General features: G+C 40.3%; 1 protein-coding gene across 2 annotated transcripts in view; it reads left to right on the top strand.

Annotated features, from left to right (window-relative positions):
* The window catches only part of spata17 (spermatogenesis associated 17), a 33,957-nt gene extending 12,386 nt beyond the window's left edge, over positions 1–21,571 (top strand). Inside the window, exons 7-11 of one of the 2 annotated variants that reach the window (XM_026377773.1) lie at positions 3,402–3,644; positions 7,980–8,105; positions 9,524–9,590; positions 12,866–12,959; positions 21,049–21,571. In XM_026377773.1, the coding sequence (XP_026233558.1) occupies positions 3,402–3,644; positions 7,980–8,105; positions 9,524–9,590; positions 12,866–12,948 (519 nt within the window). In that variant the 3' untranslated portion in view covers positions 12,949–12,959; positions 21,049–21,571. The remainder of the gene's footprint in view (positions 1–3,401; positions 3,645–7,979; positions 8,106–9,523; positions 9,591–12,865; positions 12,960–21,048) is intronic. The other variant, XM_026377772.1, reaches the window with a different exon arrangement.
* Positions 21,572–21,885: the final 314 nt, after the last annotated feature.

Here is a 21,885-nt window from a genome sequence, read left to right as displayed (position 1 = left end):
CTCATTGCACACATCTCACACATTTGACAAATAAATGACTGTAATCAGTATATAACCAAACACATTTTAAATGGTGGGTCCTTAATAATCACAGTGATATTTTACATGTTTATTTATTTGACATAATGGCTCTATCCAAAGAAAAGTCCAGCAATGACTGACTGTCAAAACTATTTACAGTGACAGCAACGTGATAGGCAAGCATAGCACTGACATGAATGTGGTCTCTTATGTGAAGGAGTGGGCCGCATTTGGTACTTTAAGAAATCAGCTGATGATCTGTTGCACTTAAATGTAATTTTATAAATATTATATACATATATTTATATTGTTTACTTAAAATACCACTTTACCAACTTTATAGTTAATAGTACTAAATATATGGAGCAAATTTACTTCTAATCCTATACTAGTTAATTATAATGAAGTACCTTAGTTTAATTATATAGTAATTCTAGTTAACATATAGTAGCTATTGATGCACTACAGTTAGAAATCCATGTTGACTCCATAATTGTGTCACATCTGATAATGTTAGGTCACATATCTGGTGATTTTATTTTATTTTGATCGCCATTAGATGTTACTAATATACAGAAAGTGTCTACAAAGAGAAAAGAGTCTTTGTTACTTTTGTAAGAAACACAGGTGGGCTGTGTGAAGTTGAGTTGTGTGTGCTCACCTGAGTAAGTATGTGTCCTCATGGCTCTTCTGATGTGCTGAGTGGAGTATTTTAGTGCTTCCCCTGGCACAGGTGTGGGTGTGGATGTATGTGTGAGAGTGTGCGATTGTTTGTGTGTGGCATCCATGCATCTCTGTGACTCCCCACTGGGATCATAATGAAGACAAAGCACACTGGTCACTGTTGATTCAGCACCACCACTCCTCTTACTCTCTTTATCCCTCTCTCTCTTCTTCATTCCTGTGCGATGAGCATCGTCATCGTCTGGCTCGCTACCTACTTCCTGCAGTTATTCCATGTTATCCTAAGAATCTTAGGTAAACTTAGGAATATGCTCACATATACACAACTGATTATAATATTACATTGGTGTAAGCTGTTACAGTTAGTGCAGTAGCAGTAGACTTTATATTCTGTCCCATGACATTTTATTCTCCAGATACTTGGATCATCTGTGTGTGACGATGTTCATAGTTTTTTAAACCTTTTCTTTTTTTTTTTTAACTATATTGGGTTCATGAATAATCAGGAAGGCAAGAAAACAAGAAGAAAAGTTTTTGCGCCCTCTGTCCATCTCTTTCACTCTAACTCATTCTCTCACTTGCTTTCTTTCCCTGCATATGGCAGGGGACTCTTTTCCTTCGTACCTCTGACCTTGTCAGCAGTGAATAGATGGCTCTCCCACACAGTTCATCCTTTCTCACTTCTCGGACCCCAGCCCACACACACACACACACACACACACACACACACACACACACACACACACACACACGCTTACCAAAAGGCACCAAGTCCCCCTGACAGAGACAGAGCTGGTATGTTCCTGGGGTCAACATCATTGCTCTTTCCCGTGGCTAGGTTGGTAGTTTTGGGCTTGCATGTGCGTGCGTGTCTTTAGGAGCTGCAAAATTTACGTTTGTGTATGTGTGGTGTGCATATCTCAGCCTTCTATTCCTTCTTACCTTCTTATTTGGGGTTAGATTTAGGCACTTGTCTCATCACATTTTATGAACTGATAGTGAATGCTAAATATAGGACATGCCCACATAGTTCTTAAGATGTTGCTCAGAGGTTTATTGTAAAAAAATACTGTGATAGTTGTCCAGTCAGCACATCTAATTATAAAATTGGCAAATATTATATAAAATTATTAATTTAATATGTGCTGTTATTGATAAATATCAATTGTTATTAATGCCCATAATTTCATATATTATTTTAATTATCTTAAAGGTTGCATTGCAGTCATACATAGGTATATAGGCACACTAATGCTATTTTAGCAGATACTGACAAAAGTGATTTAACTGCTGGTGTATGGCAAATCTCTAGTCTTTTGATTTATAACTGTAAAGAGAATAACGTTCTAGATGGAAAGAAACAATCTAAAGCAGTTGTCATTTTGGATTTTGGATCATTTTATGTTGGAAGGTGAGTTGTCTATGTTGCTTTGTTTGTGTATAAAAACGTATTTATCAAATAAAATATCCTGACCTCCACATACATTATTTTTTGAAAGTTAAAAAGAGTCCAAATGTGTGTCTATGCTGGGTAGAATGGCAGTAGTTTTAGGAGGTGGTCCATTCAGTATTCAACAAAGTAGTAGTAGCCCAACAAAAATGGTGCATTAGCTCTTTGGTCGGCTTGTTAAAATCTGCTGTTATTCAACGGTTTAAGAAATCAGGCTCATTGGCGTTGAATTAATTACTCTCTACTCTTTCAAAATCATTTAACATTTACATTGGAAGTACTCATAGTCCAATAATGAAGCTTCTACTAATTAACCCGTCTGATAATATGTTATTTTAAAACAGCAAGGTTTGGGTAGATAGACTTGGAGCAATTGCCCACTTATGCCCTTTTGCTCTCCTTTCTCTCTGTTGTCCCAGTCTTTTAAATGGCCTAAATAGCAAGCAGTGTTATTAGCATATAGAGTAGATACAGAGTCCTCCAACTCAAAGCTTTGGTCTAGTAATTAATACACAGGCAAAAGGATCACTGTGATTTGAATAATTATTACTGGGAATGTCTGTGACAAATCTCTACCCCACTTGAGAACAGTTAAAGTTTTGTATGTATGTCCAAGTGCATTTGTGCAATTAAGTAGATTTCAGTCTTGAATGATGCATTAATTTTTGTTATCTGTCTGTCAGCCTGCCAATATATAGTTAACACACACTGATCTGATTTACTCAAGAATTTAACCTGGCACAGACCTGTGATTGGTCAAGAGTGATGGAGTTTAGATTAATACTGTATACATACAGCAATAAGAGGCAAAATGTTGCTGAAAAAATATTATATTGTAGTACAAATATTTTATTTTGTTAAGAAAGCTGATGTTTCACATTATCTCAGAATATTGTCTTTAATGGTTGACTAACAGTTGTCAATTTAATTTAAAATTACTTTTTGGTTTTCCCAAACTTCAAATAGATTTTATAGACTTTATAGTCATTCAGAATAAATGACATATAACAAAATGTCCTCTGTTTAAATCTGGGTGAGGATCTCTGATGCATCCTATCATCTTTTCCTTTTCTATGTTTCCTTGATAGTTTCAGTTGTAGTACACATAAAAAACTAGAAACCCCAGGTAACATTGTCACACCCAGTCAGCAATACACATCTAATCACATCATATTGATCATTCATAATCTGTTCTCTGTGTTTATAATACAGAATCAACCTTTCTCCCTCTCTGTTTTTCCTTCAGTGCCCAGGGGTTTTCAACTCTCCATTCAGGACAGTCCCCCATGAGATGGAGCTACTGCTGAGGCAGGTCAAGTACCAGGCCCCCACCAGACTGGCCCCAAGAGATAGAACTTGTCTTTTGGGTATGCCTGGCCCAACAGCTCCCAGTTTCGCTCAGAGCTCAGGATCCCCATGGATCAAAACAACTAGAACCTCCTGCTCCTCCAGGCCCATACTCCCCCCCATTGCCAGCAAGAAACAGCAGGTGAGACGGTCATAGCAGGACCATGGCAGACAGTAATGGGTGGGGTCCATTGGCAACAATTTAGATAAGAAATTACAGACATAGACTCAAGACTGTGTGCAAGAGGCATAAAGAATATTATTTTTACAAAGTCTCATACTAATTATTGGAGCCCCAGCATCCCCTTCTTGTCCTAAAGGAATAGGAGAAGAAGACAGATCCTTTAAACCTCTTTTTAAAGAGGTGTGACATCATTAAAACATGGCAGACAGCTCTCCTGGGGGCTACTGCACAGAGCCTTTAGTGTCAGTATCAGTAGTATAAAGTAGTATAAATGTGACTGTGTGAGACTATGTTCCTCATCTGTTCAGATTAGCTTCTCCAACTTGTGGGTATCTGTTGAGATATAGAAGATAATAATGAAAAAACTAAAGCAATAAGCTAAATGCGTCTGAAAGAGACAAAAGAGTAAATAGATGTTTTTAGGCATTTCACAGTTGAAAAGGGGAGAATGGTGGTGGTCACCTCACAGCAGGAATATTTGTGGAGTCTGTATATTTTTCCTGTTCCCTTGTGGGTTTCTTCCCACAATCCAGTGGGGGCAATGGGTGTGACTGTGAATGGTCAGTGTCTTCCAGCCTGTAATAGACAATATCTCCAGGTTGCCCCCCCCCCCCCCCCCCCCTTGACCAATATCAACCAAGATAGGGTCTAGCCCTCACAACTGCTTGCCTGTCTAACAGTTGGTAAAGTAGTAATTTCATGTATTAATTTAATTACATGAAAAAATGAAAACTTGAGACATGTATATGAACAAAAGAAAGTAAGTGATGGGAAAGTAACCTTTTGCCCTACAGCTCGATGGTCCCATAAGGATGTGATGTGATTATAACATCTTAAACATCTTCATCAGGTTGTAGTTTACATCTCCAATTTAGAAAATAAAAGAAACAAAGGAAAGAGCACTTATTGTGAAGGTATATCCTAACCTTTGACCCTTGCTACAGTCTATTAGAGGTCCACCTATGCATTATGACTATGCATGCATACGTGTATGCATGTTGATTTGATGAGGAGCCATTTCACCATTTGTGTTATTTACGCTCTGTAGGTCTTTATGGAAAAGTGCTTTTCCTATTATTACTTTCTCGTAATGTAAAACATAAGTGAGCAGAAATGAGGCGTGGATTTGTCTCCTTTTATTAGCTGTACGTACACACACACACACACACACACACACACACACACACACACACACACACACACACACTCACACACACACACACACACACACACACAACTGGCTGTATTTATGGTGAGTTCACTAATGATGTCAGGAAAGTCTCTTGGTGCTGACATGGAGATAAATACACTATTTATACATTTTTTACACCTGTTTTCTCAGTTTCATTCTCGCTGTTTTGTGTGTGATTAGTGCAGGAAAGTCCCCCTTGCTTTCCTTCGTACTCACCCCTACACCCCTACACCCTCCTTCCCTGGTGTGATAACTATCTAGTAGTGATGGATAAGGTTGAGGTGCTGGCTGTGGAAGTGGTCAGGCCAGGCCACTGATCCCGTGGCGATAGGAACAAGGACAGGGTCCCTGTCCCTCTCTCTATCTCTACCCCTCATCCTCCCTCCTTTTTTAACACCAAATAACAACTGAAGGTCACCTCAAACAAAGCAACAACATTTAAGTTAATCTACCCGGCACAAAGTTTATACATCACTTTCAGAGTTACACACTTTTACAAGGTATACAGTTTTGTATTTTTAGATGATGCATTTTTTTTTATTTTTCTCTTTAGCTGACACATAAAAGTTTATTAGGTATTTGTAACCGAAATATATCCTGCATGTATCATATTTTTGTATTTTAAGTGAAACTAGCATTGAACAATGAATGACTACAATAAGCTCCTCTCATCTTTTCTCTCCTTTCTCCTCTTATGTTACCATTTCTTGTCATTAACATTGTGTTTCCTCTTCTCTGTCTTCCTCTCTGTGTACTTTTCTGCAGGTATCCCTGGCCACAGAGCTGTATGTTTCAGTGTGCAGTGACTGGCCCTACCAAACTGGCCATTGTTTTTGCTGTTTGTTGTTATTCTTCTTCTTTTGTTGCCTGCAGTTCTTTTCTTTCTCCTTTTTCCACTCACCTCAATCAGTCAAGGCAGATGACCGCCCACTGGTTTTTATGTTGGGAGATGTAAGGGAGACTTTCATTTCCACTGTTCCACTGCTCAAGTGGAATTGTTGGGTTTTCTATATACAGTGGCAAGAAAAAGTATGTGAACCTTTTGGAATTTTGTGGGTTTCTGCATTATTTTGTCATAAATTGTGACCTGATCTTCATCTATTAACAAATATAATGTGCCTAAAATAATAACACCAAATAAATTCAGATCTTTCATATTTTTATTGAGAACGACCATTAAAAACCTCATAGTGCTAGTGAAAAAAGCCCTAGCATCTCTATTGGCTTGACGTCTAGGCTTTGACTTGGCCAGTCCAAAAGGTGGATTTTGTTTTTCCTACTGTACGTCAGTTTCAGCTGACGTACAGAAAAATTCATCTTCCCTCCCAGTCACTGCAAGCTGGCTGATGCAGCAAAGCAGGCCCAAATCATGATGTTTCCTCCACCATACTTTATGATTGGGATAATATTTTCATGATGATATGCTGTGATCTTTTTATGCCAGATGTAGTGCTGTGTGTTCTCGATATAGTTTCATTGGTCCACAAAAATGTTGCCAATACTGCTGTGGAGTGTCAGTGTGCTCTTTGGGAAACTTCAGTTGTGCAGCGATGTTCTTTTAGTGAGCAGCAGCTTCCTTCTTAGTGTCCTGCCATAGACACCCTGCTGGTTCAATGTTTTACCCACTGTAGATTCATAATCACAGATGTTAGGAAGTTCTTTGACTGTCACTCTGGGTTGTTTCATTATCTCATTAATGAATATTCATTGTCCCAAAGTGTCTCCATTTGATTGAAATTTACCAGTCAGACAAACAATATCACTATGTAACCCTTAACTAATGAAGGACGCATACTTTTTACTTTACACTGTAGTTATATATATAATTATATTCTGTAAGGTCTTGAACCTTACACTGTAAAAGTGCCTTGAGGTTACTTTTGTTGTGATTTAACACTATATAAATAAACTGAATTGAATTGAAATTGAATTGAAAACAGCATTCTCGCTGTGGTTTCCAAGAATGTATTTTTTTTAAATCAACTTTTCAACTGTGATTTTAAAAATTCAGTTCTGCCTTCGTATTTACAATTGTTATTTTGATAGTAACAACTCTATTGAATATTTCTTAGATCTATTCACTGTCTTCAGTACAAGTGTGAAAAGAAAACATGATAAAGTCTTAAGGGCATGTACGAGGGGAGGGAAGGTTAGACAGGGAACAACACAGCAAGTTCCCTCTAAAAACAACTTTTTTTGTATTTGCAACTTTGATGTTTGAGTAGACAACAGGAACCCATCACTCCAGGGAAGAAGTCACAATGTCAAGACAATGTACAAGGAATAAATTGACAGACAGCTGCTTAAAGTTAGCTGACTTGTTTTTGATATTTGGCATAGAACATAAAAAAAAAAGTTAAAAAGGAAAACAAACACAAATAAATTAATTTTATCCCTAATCTCTGTGGCATGACATAGCCTCATTTCATTCTATGGAACTTAACTGTCATCAAGAACATTTAGAAAATATTATTGTAGTTGGTTGCATACAGCAATCCTTCATATTGTCATATGTTGTATAAACTTACTGCTTAACAAAATCATTCTCATTTTCTTTTTTTGCATTTACCTTTCATCAGAATTAGAAGTCATTCCCATTGAAATGTATTATATTAATAAGATTTCAGTTAATGATGGGATTTATTTCATGGAGAAAGCACTAAATATGGAAAGAAATCGGAGAATACGACATTATTATTGGCAGTAAGTAACAATAAAGTCTGATTAAGTGTCTAATCAGGAAATAAATGTACAGCTCAATGTGCATTTTCACTCTTTGATCCATCTCACTCACTTCTACATCCTCTTCCTGTCTCTGCATTCCTCACTTTTATTATGACATGCTTGATTTTACTCTCTCCTCCCTGAAATAATTTTCTTCTCTCACTCTTTCCCTCTCTCTCCTCCCTCTGCATCTCTCTCGGTCTCTGTGTCACAGGAGGAGAGATGAAGTTGATTGGTCTCTGGTTTTAGCAGTAAGCCATTGCTACCTGAGGGAGAGGGATCAGAGAAAGATAGAGGCGGGGAACTGAAACAGAAAGATACAGTGATCATTATCTGATTCTTGTGTCTGTGTGTGTTGGTTGTTGTGGTTTTTCCAGGATCTGTTTAGAGAGCCGGGGGAAGTGTGGGAGCAGCGTGTGCATTGTCCTGACCTGACGTTGCGCCTGCAGACCTCTTACACACAGCTGGAGGAAGCTCAGAGTCAGCTACGACAACACGAGTTTGTAAGACAGAACAATACTGCATTTTTTCATATATTCTTATGTCATATATTCCACATTCATTACACGTAAAGTGAAAAATTTACTTCCTTTTAATTTTTATTTAGATGATTACAGCTCATGAAAATCAAAACCCCATAATCTCAAAATAATATAAAATTTTCTAAGAAGTCATCAAAAAAGGATTTACAGTACAGAAATTTCTAACTTCTGAGAATTAGGTTCATTTATGCACTTAATACTTTGTTGGGGCACACATAACTGCATCAATGCGGTTTGGCACCGTTCTTATTTAGGACCAGGTTGCTTTGATGTAAGTCTTTAGCTCGTCTGTATTGTTATATTGGATGTTTCTCATTTTACTCTTGATAGTACCCCACGGATTATCTATAGGGTTGCGGTCAGGCAAGTTGGCTGGCCAGCATATCTTGGTCAGGAAACTACTTTGTGGTAGCTTTGGCAGTGTGGGCAGGTGCTAAGTGCTGCTGGAAAAGGAAATCAGCAATCCCATAAAGCTTGTCAGCAGAAAGTAAGACACTTCTGATGTCTCTGGTTCAGGAGCTGCTTGATGTTAGGAATGCAGCAGTTGTCAACCATTTACTGAAGACACCTGTACATGGTGGCTTTTGATGCACTGAGCTCTTCCAATGTCCTAAATCGACTTTGCATGACAGTCTTCTTACCTCTGTGGTCGTCCCTGGTCGATATAGCACTCTGCAGACAGAGGTCTCTTCTGTATGAGTAGTCATTTATCCAAACTCAAAATTAAATATTCCAGTAGAGATACTGGATTTTTCTAGAGTTGTAAGTCGTAATCATTAAAATAAAAATAAACAAGGAACAATTTACTTTAGGCGTAATGTGAATGTGTTTGTTTGTTTCACTTTTTGAATGAAATTCACCATATTCTAACTCACTAATTTTGCTGTATAGTTCACTCAACACAGTCACAAATGGACGCATTGTAATTATGAAAATGAATGGATGTACACCAGGGGATTATTTTTAAACTCTTCTTTATAAACACAGCCACAGTCTCTGCTGCTTAATTTCAATGATAGCATTAGTTTTATTTCGGAATTGTGCATTGTACGTAAATCTTTACTAAAACACTGAGGCTAATTTATTCAGTTGTGTCCATGTGTGTGAAGCACTGTTATTAACCCTCTCTTTGATCGGTCATGCATGATAATTTCAGTGACTACAGTATAAAGGACAAACCAGTTTCCACCCGTTTTGTGCTCCTGCAATCAAATGACTAATAGACATTATTCTTCCAGTGTATTGTTTTAGTATTGTCAGTGTCTTTAGTTGTTTTTGTGTTTGACACATTACATATAGCTATGTATGATTAACCTAATTACTGTTTGATATTTTAGTAAAGCTCAACTTTTTGTTGTCATTTGCTCTTTGCCCACCAGAGAAACAGAAAGTATGCCCTACGCCAAGAGCTTCAGATAGCAGACTACACGCTGACTCCAAGAGGAGGTATGTTGGGAAGTGCAACATTATTATTATTGGTGTGTGTACTATGAACTATGTACAACATATAAATTAAGTCATTGTTGGGAACCATTCACCCTAAAAAGCCATCATGCTGTGCAGAGATGCATAGCTGATAAATGAATGTTTCCTTTCCTTTCTGGCTTCCATACACAAAACACATGAAAGCCCTGTGTTACAAAGACTAATGAGGACCTGGGAGAGTGGCATATTTTATATATTTTAAGAGACTAAAGAACAAAATCTATCGTTGAAATGGAAGAATCCTACACCTAAAACTTGCTGTAGGGTTATATATGATTTATAGTGATCATACGGCATTCATAGATACCTGTTCTGACCATTACACATTAAAGTTAAACAACATCAGATGGTCATCAGCTCCGCTCAGACACCACATTTCAACACATGCAGATTGATGGCAGTCATGGGTTTATCCTGGGGTTGCTTGAGTTTGGATCTGAAAGATACAATTCTCCTCTAGAAAAGAGGAAACACAGAGAAGCAGTGCAGCCTAAACCTTTCAACTAGAGTTGCACAAATTTGTCAAAAGTGACAGCAATTTAATAAATCACCGCCTTCAGCATATGCACACCCACCCACACCCATGCACACAATTCCCAGTCATGCCCTCCACTGCCCCCTCTCCATGTATACGTAAATGAGGTGTATGCTTGGGTGTGGGTGAGAGTATGTTAGAAAGAGAATGTGTGTGCATGGGCCCTGCGGTCTGGTCCAGGCATTAGGTAATTGACTGTGTCTTTGCTCAAGGCCTTTCATGGATCACCGTCCTTTATTAGCTCTCTTCCCAGCACACACACACGCACAAAGTTCCCAGCAGCTCCACCCCAACCTCTTACCACCCCACCACCGGCACCTAGACCCAATTGCCCGGAAACGTAGAGTGAAACAAGAGAGAGAGACAGGAGCGAGGGAAGAAGGAGAGAGCAGCGACAGGGGAATGAGCTAACACGGCCCCAGGAAGTAGAGATAAATAAGTACGGGGAGCGAGTGGGCGGGTGAATGGGGTCTCCTGTCGCTTATAGTGAGTTGGGGGAGTAGGATCAGTTTGTGGTTTGTAAAATACAGTATTGGTAAAAACATTGTAGCTTTGTTGTAATTGAGCATGTGTGCTTATCAGCTATTGTTTAGCTCACTGTTAATACTAAAAATCACTATGAAAGAAAAAGCACTACTCCACATTCAAATGCAGACATTTACATGGCATCGTAGGCTGTAGATGAAAATATCATCAATATTGTGATGTTGGAGTGCTTGTTGGAAGAAAACATACCAATAATAATGGGATCTGCTTTGTAAAGCCAAAATTCTAAATGTGTAGTATGGCGCCAGTTGCATATGTATAACTATTTTCGTCTTCTTGATGGATGCTGCAGAATGGCTTCCTACATGCCCTAAACAACACACTCACACACACTCCTTTATCACCAGAACACACACAAACATATTGGCTTAACTTGACCTCGTTACTCTGTTATTACATTGCTGCTATTGTTGCATTGTAGGATGCTGTAAAAAAAAAAGATTGCTAAGATAGTGGTGCCTGCTCTCAGCCCGTTCATGTCATACTGCTGTCACTCAGAGCTCATCAGACCTCATGTTTCCCCCCTCTCGTCTCTCTGTCTGTCCCTCCATCGTCCTATATCTCCCTCTACCGCTATTTACTCTCTCTCCTCTCTTGCTCGGTGGTAATTAGTGCATTAGTCCTATCGCATCACCTCTAGCTACAGCAGCAGCCAGCAGAGCTTCTTGTCACAGCTCAGAGGGCCAATGGAGTGGACAGCTCAACCACGGTACTCATCATCTTCATACAATGCCCAGCCAGCCTCCCCCCAGCCACATTATCTAGCTATGTTATCCAGCCATGTTCCTAATTATTTTCAAACCCCAGCCACAGCCCTCTCACCCAGCCTCTGCCACATTACCTATCTTTGCTTGTAATCATCACCCTAAGCCTTGCTTCAGCCCACTACACAGCCTAAAGCCTCATCATTAACATATCCCAGTTTTTTTCCCTTGTTCCAGACCGCAGCTCTGTGGCTTGACCAGCACAGCTCTTGGCAGTATGTACACAGCCTCCCCAGTCCAAACCAAGTCCCGGAAATAGCTCATGAGTCCTTAACCTATGTTTACCTTAGTTATCTGTGTCACAGTAAGACATCAAGACATAAGACAGTTTGAGAAGTCCAGTTGGAGGAATGGAGTGTGTGTGTTTGCACACTGGTTCATAATTCAGACAGGACTGTAAAACTCTTTCAGGTTATTCCAGTGGTAACTGGAATTTCATCTGAATGTGATGATCTTGAGGTAAACAGTTGAAATATTATGTCACAGTAATCCCCCCCAATACATAGTTGCATTTACGTCATTGGTGACACTGTGTTTAGAAAAAGCTGAATCAACATTTTCTCCCTACAAAGCTACAGTATGTTGTTGTGACATAGGCTCCACTATAGTGTTAGTGAATGAGAAAGGCTGCAGTCTTTCACACAGAGGGACTCAGCATAATGACTGCTATTTTTCTGGATACTACTTACTGTTCCATTGACTTCAGGCTGTCCTCTAAATGCTTCACAGACCCCATTCAAAGCCCTCATGTTTAGTGCTTTTGAAGTGTGACTGAATTTTAACATCAACCTGAAATTCAAAGCTTTTCTTGTGAAATACTCAAACCATAACCATTTTTGTCTAACACTGTAACTCTGTCTGATTTTGTAAGTTACTGATGCTTGGAAAGTGTGGTACAGCCAGCAATGTAGTGTCCATTGTAAAGTAAATCACTTAAAGGTTTATAGTTTCTGCACCAGCAATGCCTAATTTATAATGCAGATATGGGAAAACCCCCTCTGCTCATGCTAATTTTGTGGTTGTGTTATTAGCCATGTCACCAGCGGTAGTGCCTGTAACCACAGCGGATAGCTAATTAGGAGGCTACGTGCTAATCAAGTGCACTACAATGAGTGGTCACGTCTGTGTCTGTCTACGCTCCAAGCCTTTCCTTCTTTTCACATTAGACTGACACCTGTCACAACTTTCAAAAGCTAGCATCCAATCGGAACCGGCAGAACACACGCTTGCACACACATCCCTACTTTTGTAAACACACACATCACACAGACATATGCATAACATATGCAATCATGTGGATAAACATGAATATATATACAGACTTTTACAAATACCCTTCTCAACATTCTCTCACCACACTAAATCAAACACAGCTCTTTCTATCCTTACAGAGACACACACCATAGCCTCCTTCCAGCTCAAGTGTGGCTCTATTATGGTCAGTGTATTGTGGGTGCAAAGCTTCAGGCAGTGAGGACAGGAAAAGTGAGTCTACACACATACACGCCCACGCTGGCTCACTGTTAATGGCCTCAGCTGTACCGTGTGACCATGATGCATACAGCTGATGTACGAGGGACCTTTTTGGGTACGGTATTCATTAGCAATTAATACCAATCCTGAAATAGGCCACAAGTAGAGACAATGGAATTAAGTGAAGCAGGAGCAGCAAATGTGTGAACCCATAGACGTTCACCTTTAATGTGTGCCTGCCTATGTATGTATTTCCTGTGTTATCATGTCCATCCATCTGTCCAGCTCCATTGCATTAGTGTCCAGGTTACTGTAGTGAAAAAGAAGGAATGCTAATTCTCCATAACCATTTTATGGCGTGTGTAAAACTCTGCAGCCCCTTCATTTGCACAGCCATAAAACATTGCCCCTGCCACAGTCCTTCCTGCTCAGGACCTCAGATTTATCAATTAAGACAACACTTCACTTCCATTACGGTGGCATTTTGTACTGTGAGGCCTGCATACAGAGTAACGATGAAGGCTGAGTGCACACAGCATGATATTAAATGAATGGACAGTCTCAATTAAATGATTAGCAATAATATTTCAGTGTGACTTAAGAGAATGAATGACATTAGAATTTATTATTTATGTTCAAAGCTGCGAGACCCGGTTTGACCAGATTAACTCAGGTCGCTTCAGGCCAATTTTTTTTTTTTGCTTAATTGTGTGAATCTGTGTCAACCTTCCTGTTGAAATACCATAAATAAAAACAGTCATGGTAAATTAACAATACTTGACATCTTCAGCACTGAGTTTGATTTGTATTGTATTTTTAGGCCTCAAAACAGCCTCTGGGCCTAAGTTAAAGCCTTTTCACACCAACTCTGGAAAAAATAGTCTAAAGGAACAAATAAATACAGTGAACAGAAACGCTGCATCACTTCAACAGGAAACTATGCATTTCACATTTTAACTTTACTTTGTAATAGGGAGAAATAGAGTAAGTGGTAATTATAATAGTGGAATTGTAGTACTACACACAACTAGCAAGACAAAACCATAATGAGCAGAGTCAAATACAGTAAAATGTATTTATTGGATGTTGCTCCAATATGGATGTGCTCATCTAGCCTGATGCATTAATTCTCAAAAATTCATTAATTGCAAAATTATTAAAAAGGTAAAAAAGATATATGATTTGGTAAACACAACAGTAATCCACACACTAATAAATAAGACAAAACAATCCTACTGTATAAAATGCTTTGTCATCACAGTTATTCAGAGGTGAAGTCCAGATTTAGATATTTAGATACTGTAGTTTCTCTCCATGCATACATGGATGTAAGAGAAAACAGGCAGACAAGCAGGATAAGGATGTCTGTGCTTTAATGGACTGCCTGTCCCTGCGTGGATATGCTCCACTGAACCATACTGTATGTACTGTGGTATAATCACTGCCTATCTCTATATCCTGCCATCACTCTCCTTTCCTTGGCGTCTTGTTTGTTTCACTTTTTCTCTGCCTCCTTCATCTACAGTACCTAACCGCAACTTTTTCCCGCTACCCCATCCCTTTTTCTTGCAAACTATGTGTTGTGAGTGCACAATACTCAGACACACACAGGCATACTCGAAGAACATGACAACCATCTCATACAGCAATGCGTTGGTGATAGAAGTCAAGACTGGCTGTGAAATGCAAATGGATGTGATGAAGCTACTGTTTAGATATCCACAGAGGATACAGCAGAGAGGATACATACAGAATTATGTGTTCTGTTCACTGATGTTTATGTGAAAGCCACATCTTTACCTTTGAAATTAGGTGGTTAATATGTATTATTGTGTGTCTTATTGGAGACACACAATAATGTGTCTTATTGGAGACTCATATGCTTATAGCCAGCAGAGGAAGCATGTATCGAGGGGGGTTGGGGTGCCAGTGGAATCTGGAAAGGGAAGCAATCACAAACACTTAAACCTGCAAATGGCCTTGATGTCCTGTGCTAAGCAGCCTGTGTTGACTGATGAGCCTGTTAACCCTGGCTGAAACAACTCCAGCAGAGGGGATTAGACAGCAGTGCTGGTCCTGGCTGCTTCTGGCCCATTTTGCATGGGAATTGTGCATATTTAATCTAAAGTGTGCTGAGGTGCAAAGACAAACCCCCCACCCGACCCCCCTCCCCCCTTTCTCAGTTTCTCATTATAGATGTGTAATAGCACCCCGAGGCTGGGGGCCTTAATTCACCAGCCCCAGCCCCAGTCTTAATCTTAGCCTCAGTCTCAGCCCCCACCTTCTCTCTGTGGCTATCAACCCAAATCAAAGTCCTAGTCCCACCTCTCATCCTAAGCTTTTTCTCTCCTAGTCCCTTCCCACTGTATGACATAAAGCCAAGTGTTTGTCCCCCCCACTTCTTATAGAACAGTGAATTTCTGAAACTAATAATCAATGAGCATGACCACTTCACAGAAGTCGTCATACATATAAAGTTGTGCATCGCTAGGCTTTAGATTTGGTAGACAACACATCAAACAAGTTCTAACTAACCCCATCTTTAGCCTAATGCCTGAATTTATCCAGGTCCTGAATGAAATCTTACAGCTACACAGTATCAGAGGCTTAAAAGAAACAACTTGAGGAATCTCTGCTTTTGGGTTGTGTTAGTCGGGACATGTTGATTAAAGTACAGACGAGACAAGAATAAAATATGATTTGGGAAGTCTAGTTTGAGAAACACACACGTTACAAATAATGTTTCAGGTTGGTCTAATGCCAAAACACTTCAGAAGAAGTTTGCAATACTCAGAATCCGCTTTATTGGTCAAGGTATGTTTATATAAATATATGGCTATTAGAGGTGGGTTATTGTATAGGGATTGTTTCTGATTATACATGACTGAACTAACTTTTCAGGCTGTTGGGGAGGGAGACTTGTATTTTGTCTGGTTGACTTACTGTACAGTAACCAGACAACAATAGATGTGTAGACACTTGTTTGCAGTGTAAAACCTGATCAGCAGCTCCTGAAGCAAGTTAACTGAAAAGAGGTGATGACTCATGATTTCTATTAACTTTTTGTCGTAGCAACCACAAACTTCACAACTGTAGCCACTCGTTCCTTTAGTATTCGTGTCCTTGTGTAGAGCTGCTGCTGCTGCTTTCTGTTTTTATATTTGTGTCCTTATGTTGCATTAATTGTAAATTCTGCATCCATTCCCTGATTAATGTGATTGAGTGTCAATGAAAAGATCTCTCTGAAGCATCTATCTAATTTCATCTCTTACTCCATCTCTCTCTCTCCTTTCATCTCCTTCTAATCCATCTGACACTTTTCTTTGCAGGATGGAACAATTAATGTGTCTTCTAATTTTTCCCTCCCTCTTATTCTTATCTTTTCTTTTTTCCCCTTTGCTTTTTTTATCATATCATATTCCTACCTTATGAGAGAAAAGCATGTGTAGCGTGAGTGCCTGTGTGTGTGCGTATGTAAGACAGACCCCATGCTGAGTGTGTAATTTCTTGTTTGTACATGGTTCCAAACATCTTTGGCCACTGCAGAGCAGGGGAGAGACGTGTAGAGAGACAGAGGTTGAACAAGACAAGAAAAGATTGAGAGAAAAGCAAAAAAAGAGGGGGTAGAGAGGAAAAACAGGATGATAACAAAAGCAGCTCGGATTTCACAGATGCATATTTCATCAATCATGTGAATAAGTCGTGGTGATTATGCATGGCGGTGGCAGGCCGAGGGGGTGCTGATTACCATACACCATAAAGGCTGCTTTCTTATCTCACACACACTGATTAGTTTCTGTCTGCAGATAGCCTCTCACACTTTGCTCTTTGTCACACACACACACATACACACACACTGAAGTGTGACTGTGGCACACAAATACATGTATGCAAATGCAAGCAAAGCAAACAAGCGAACACAGACATGCACAAAATTACACGTAAATGGATTTTACCTGGTAGCAGTAGGCTAACTCCAAGAACCTCTCAATAGATAGATAGATGGATAGATAGATAGATAGATAGATAACATTAAAACAAGTTAAGTCTGTTCCTTTGAATGTGAAGGGACTGTTCTCTGACATGTCCCACTGTTTGTGCCGCAGCCACCTCTTCCAACTGCTACGTTCAGTTTGCTGGTGTCACTAGCTCCTGCACCAGCAGACAACAGTGAAAAACACAGCATTTGGAACTACTAATGGTTAAAAGATCTGCAGTGTGCCCTGTCCCTGACTTTATATAAAGAGTTAGAATAATGTTCCAGAGACCTGGTGCTGGATTTGCATCCTGGTGGAAATGACAGTCAAGTATATCTTGTAATGAAGACATGCAAGCAGTGTGACCAAAGAGCAAGCTACTGATATTTGTTACATCAGGTTCTGAGGTGCTGCCCTACAGCAACTACGAATGGGATGTAGCTGCTTCCTGATGGTCCAGTACAACAGGCCTTTTACACCTCTGCAGCTGAAATATGTCTACTCATACTTTAACTTTTTTAACGACTGGGTGGCAACTAAGAAGTTGAATCTACACTGGCTCACTGTAGACTATCAGGGCACAGTATTATCACGTACTGTAGGTTGTGTTCCTCAAATGCTGGCCTCTGCATGAAGGCGAACCAGAAAGAAAGAAAGGCAGGAGGATGAAGAGGTAAAGCAAAGGCTTGGACAAAATTAGCTGCATATGAAAAGACTTGCTTTGTGTCTCAACCAGGGAATTAGAAATTACTTTTTTCTCTTGCGCTGCACCCTCTCTCCCTTGCTCTGATATATAATGTAAACTCATTTGGTAACCAGGCTGGAGCTGTGTTGCGCTGTCTGACTGCCTGCATGTGAGAAGTGCGACTGGGACGCATTAGGGCCTCCTGACAGGGGCCTGGGTGAAATAAGTGAAATTAATGGAGCTCCTTTCATGTCGGACAAGGCCGCGGCACCCCTTTCACGCCGCGTACAGTCACAGAAAAGTCAATACTTTTTTATTACTCCTCGCTTGCCCTACATTCCCCGCTACAAGTGCTCTGCTCACTAATTGGTTTCAGTTTGCAGAGAAAGAGAGGCAGCGAATCGGGGGAGAAAGAGAGGGAGAGGACTCCATCCCAAAGAACACTGAAGCAAATAAATCAATCTCATATTTTTTTTCTCACTGCTGTCTTTTTTCATTGAGTAACATCATGGCAGAGAGAGGGAGAGATGAGAGAGAAATAGAGGAGAGAGGGAAAGGGTAAATGGTTGGTTAGAGCACACCTGGTCCCCAGAGAGCATAATGATATCTGGGAGCCCGTTAATGGACACGAGTGGTTAAAGTGGGCTGGGGGCTAGGCCAGGTCACCTCTGGGGGTGTTCTAACCAGCAGCTCCACCTCAGGTGTCTGCTTGTGCACTTGGCTCAGAGGCACAATGGAGCAAATGCTTTGACGGATTTGCAGAAAATGAAATTGAACCTAACTGTGAGTGTTTGTGTATAAAGGCCTCTCTAGTGATTAGATTGTTTGCACATTTCTCAACCACATACAGTATTATCAGGATATATGTTGTTATATTGTGTTACAGCACATGACGCTGAATAATTAGCACATTTTTAAAAATCATTAACACTGTTCATCAGCACCAATTTATAATGACAGCTACACATTACAGTCCTGCATTACACCATGTGAAACATTTTCAAATTTCACTACTGTAGAAATTTCATAATTATAGGTGCTGGCAGATGTGTAGATCTGCAAGAGTGCATAAAAAAGTGTGTCAGAGTGTGTGTGTGTGTGTGTGTGTGTGTACTGTATATATGTGTCCTGTCTGCCAGTATGCTGTTCACTGATGTTCTAAGCTTAAGTGGCAGTGGGGTTAGCCTCTTTCAGAAACAACACAGCCACAAATTGATGTGACACTTTGAACCCCCCACCCCCCCCCCCACCCCCACCCCCCTCACCCTACCAATCCACCACCATCCACAAACACACACCAATCAGCCTCCAGTTAAAGGGAGGTTCCACCAGTCTCGTTTTCTTTCAGCATCCCAGCTTTCACAGCTCTAGAGTGCTGGCTAGGGTAGGTTTGGGGCGGCTAGAGCATGTGTGTGAGTGTTTGCGTATGTGTGTGAAGGAGCTGTCACACACGGCTGGCATCACCATCCAGTTTGCCATCTCTTCCTCGGCTTGACAAGTCCCTGCTCTCTACCCTGTGGCTAACACACACGCAGGCACACACTTTCTCTCCGTCTCTCTCTCTCTCACTCACACATATGATACATGAACACGCCGATCACTACTAACATGTATTGTTTAAATGCATAAAATGAATAAATTTGATCCAGATGCACAGACAATGACATGACGCGTGTTATACAAAGAGTGTGTTTGACAAAACACGCGGTGGGCTCGGGACACGGTGACAGGAACACTTCACATCACATCACTGTTACTGAAAAATGAAGCTTTCATCTTAAATTTAAACTGAGATCTGCTTCGTTTGTCTGTGAGAGTTTCTATTTGTGTGGCATCTCACCATGTGATGGTGGTCGTGTGTGTCATCTTCTCGGCAGTTGTTGGCGTCAGATCGCGGAGGGGTTCTGTTTGTTACAAGGACAGACTTGTCCCCGCCCCCAGGCATCGGCATTATGATGATTGTCATGGCGATGGAGTGTGAGTGACAGGCGGGATCACATGTGTTAGCCGGGGAGCAGGAAGCCCGAACCGCCCCAGTCCCTGACATTAGTTTGTCCTTCATCAAAACTTTACACTCGTTTATAACTACTCACTCACTCTGGTGCAAAATTTATCTCGTTTAGTTCCTTTTTTTAACCATCTGTCTCTCTCATGTTCTGATGCGTCGTTCTCTCTTTAATTTCTATTTTTCTTACTCACTCATTTACATGTCATTTAATAGTTACATTTTCCATTTATCTTTCATCTCACTCCGTCATTTCGTTCTTTTGCTGTCTTCCTTTAGTGACAAGTTAAAGATTTTTTCTGGATCTTACAACTTTCCAGTTAATCTAAGTGATTGTTGAAAAAGTGCAGATTGGAGAACAAGCTGTATGATTTCACACACCCACAGTCACATGCACATTGTATTCCCTGAGCAACCAGGCTGGTTATAAAAGTGGGTTCAGAATCCTTTATGTAACAGCAAAGCGTGTTTATGTGTGCGTACATGCTTTCTTATCCATGTTCGTTTGGCTCTGCAGTGTTTTTTGTGTTGTTGCTTTTTTTGTCTAGATGTATGTGTTGATGCACGCGTATGCATGTGAATGTGTGTGTTACACAGCTTTTTGTGCATCACAGCAGAAAAGGAGGTCAGGGTTTGCACTGAGACTCGGGCATTCATCATTAGCCTGCTGCCGCTGCCGGTAATGTTGCCTGTTACAGCCGTGATTAAGAGCCCCGCTTAGTTCCAGCAGCCGGTGCAGACGCACAAACACACTCACAAACACACACACGGTGACCAACTACTGCTCTGATACTGTGTAGCTGTACAGAAAACTCTTGTCTTTTACACCATCGCCCAGGTCAGCATGTGTTCCTGTGAGTGTGTGCAGGATTTTGTTTAGCTGCGCTGTATGTACGTTCTCTAAGTGTCTAACTCCAAGGAGGCTTCAGGGCCTAATGAGAAACCTGTCATAGTCACTTATGAAAAGAGCAATTTACCACTACACACACACACAACAAGACACACACTGTCTTGGTGAGTGTATTTGTGAATCATAATGGATGATTCATCCACATTTATGAAAGCCAAGAAACTGTCATGGCAGTGGGAGAGTTCAGTCATCTTCATGGAATATGTTATTTTTGTTTTTGTAAATTAGTACAAAAGTCCACTTCAAATCACTTTTGCCTTACTGCCCCTAATTACATAGCCTCATATCGCATTCTGGTTGCTTAAATGGAAATGTTAGATTTATGAAACAATTTATTACATATCCAGATGTAAGAGTACCAGTTTAGGGGCGAAGCCACAGAAAAACTAAATGTATTTGTGTAATTTTCAATGCTAAAAAAGATTTAATGACCCTTTTTTCCTGTTTATCCCATTTTTCCTCACCTACCTCCCCCTTCCTCCACCTCCTCTCATCTTCTCTGCCTTGCCTCTCCTCCCCTCCAGCCGTTCCAGACGGCGTTCGCCACCTACAACAGCTTTGATAAGTATCCGGTCGTCTGTATTCCAGAGCAGGCAGCTTGTGTGACCTGCCTCCTCCTGGACTGAGATTACAAAGAGAAGTATAAATAAAGAAAGATTGTTTATTGTATATCGTATAATATGTTTTATAGTGCCTATGTGTCCATGTGCACCTTGGGTATTTTTGCGTTTTTGAATCTCCAAACTCAGTATGTCGGCCAATTTATGGTTAATCACATGCAGCGCAAGAGTTACTTTGTCCTGATTGTGTGAATGAGAGTCACTGAGTGCGAATGTGCAGCACAAGCAGGTTTAATCTGCTGGCATGTGTGCCTGCAGGCCGTGGTACTACTAGCAATGGAGAAGTTCTCCCATTGTATTCCCCAGCAGCTCTGCAAAGGGAAAAATTGAGTACAGAGGTCGCTGCATGCTGAATATTAACATGCACATATCACTTTGACACATATCACCGTGAATGACTAGAAGCCGACTGGGCTGGTAACTGCTTGTTGTGTCACTGTAACTGTTCTGTCCAGTAACGGTTAGAACTTTAATAAAGTGTTCATTTGTATTTACAGGGTATATTTCATCATTTCACAACCACTGATTGTCACTACTGTCAACAGCATAATGAAAACATTTATTTTATCTTCTGGTCTAATCTTCATGAGGACGTCAAGTATTTTTATGACGTGAGACTGAACGCCAGATGTTCCAGACGTGGACACAAGATCACACCTTAGCTAGAAATTCTGACACTGTGACTGTTATGAGTAATGTTTTGTTGAGCTGTGGAATAAGAGAAACAGGCTGGATTATAAG

The sequence above is a fragment of the Anabas testudineus genome, chromosome 3 (assembly GCF_900324465.2).
Source record: "Anabas testudineus chromosome 3, fAnaTes1.2, whole genome shotgun sequence".
Lineage (NCBI taxonomy): Eukaryota > Metazoa > Chordata > Actinopteri > Anabantiformes > Anabantidae > Anabas > Anabas testudineus.
This window is presented reverse-complemented; position numbering and strand designations above follow the sequence as displayed.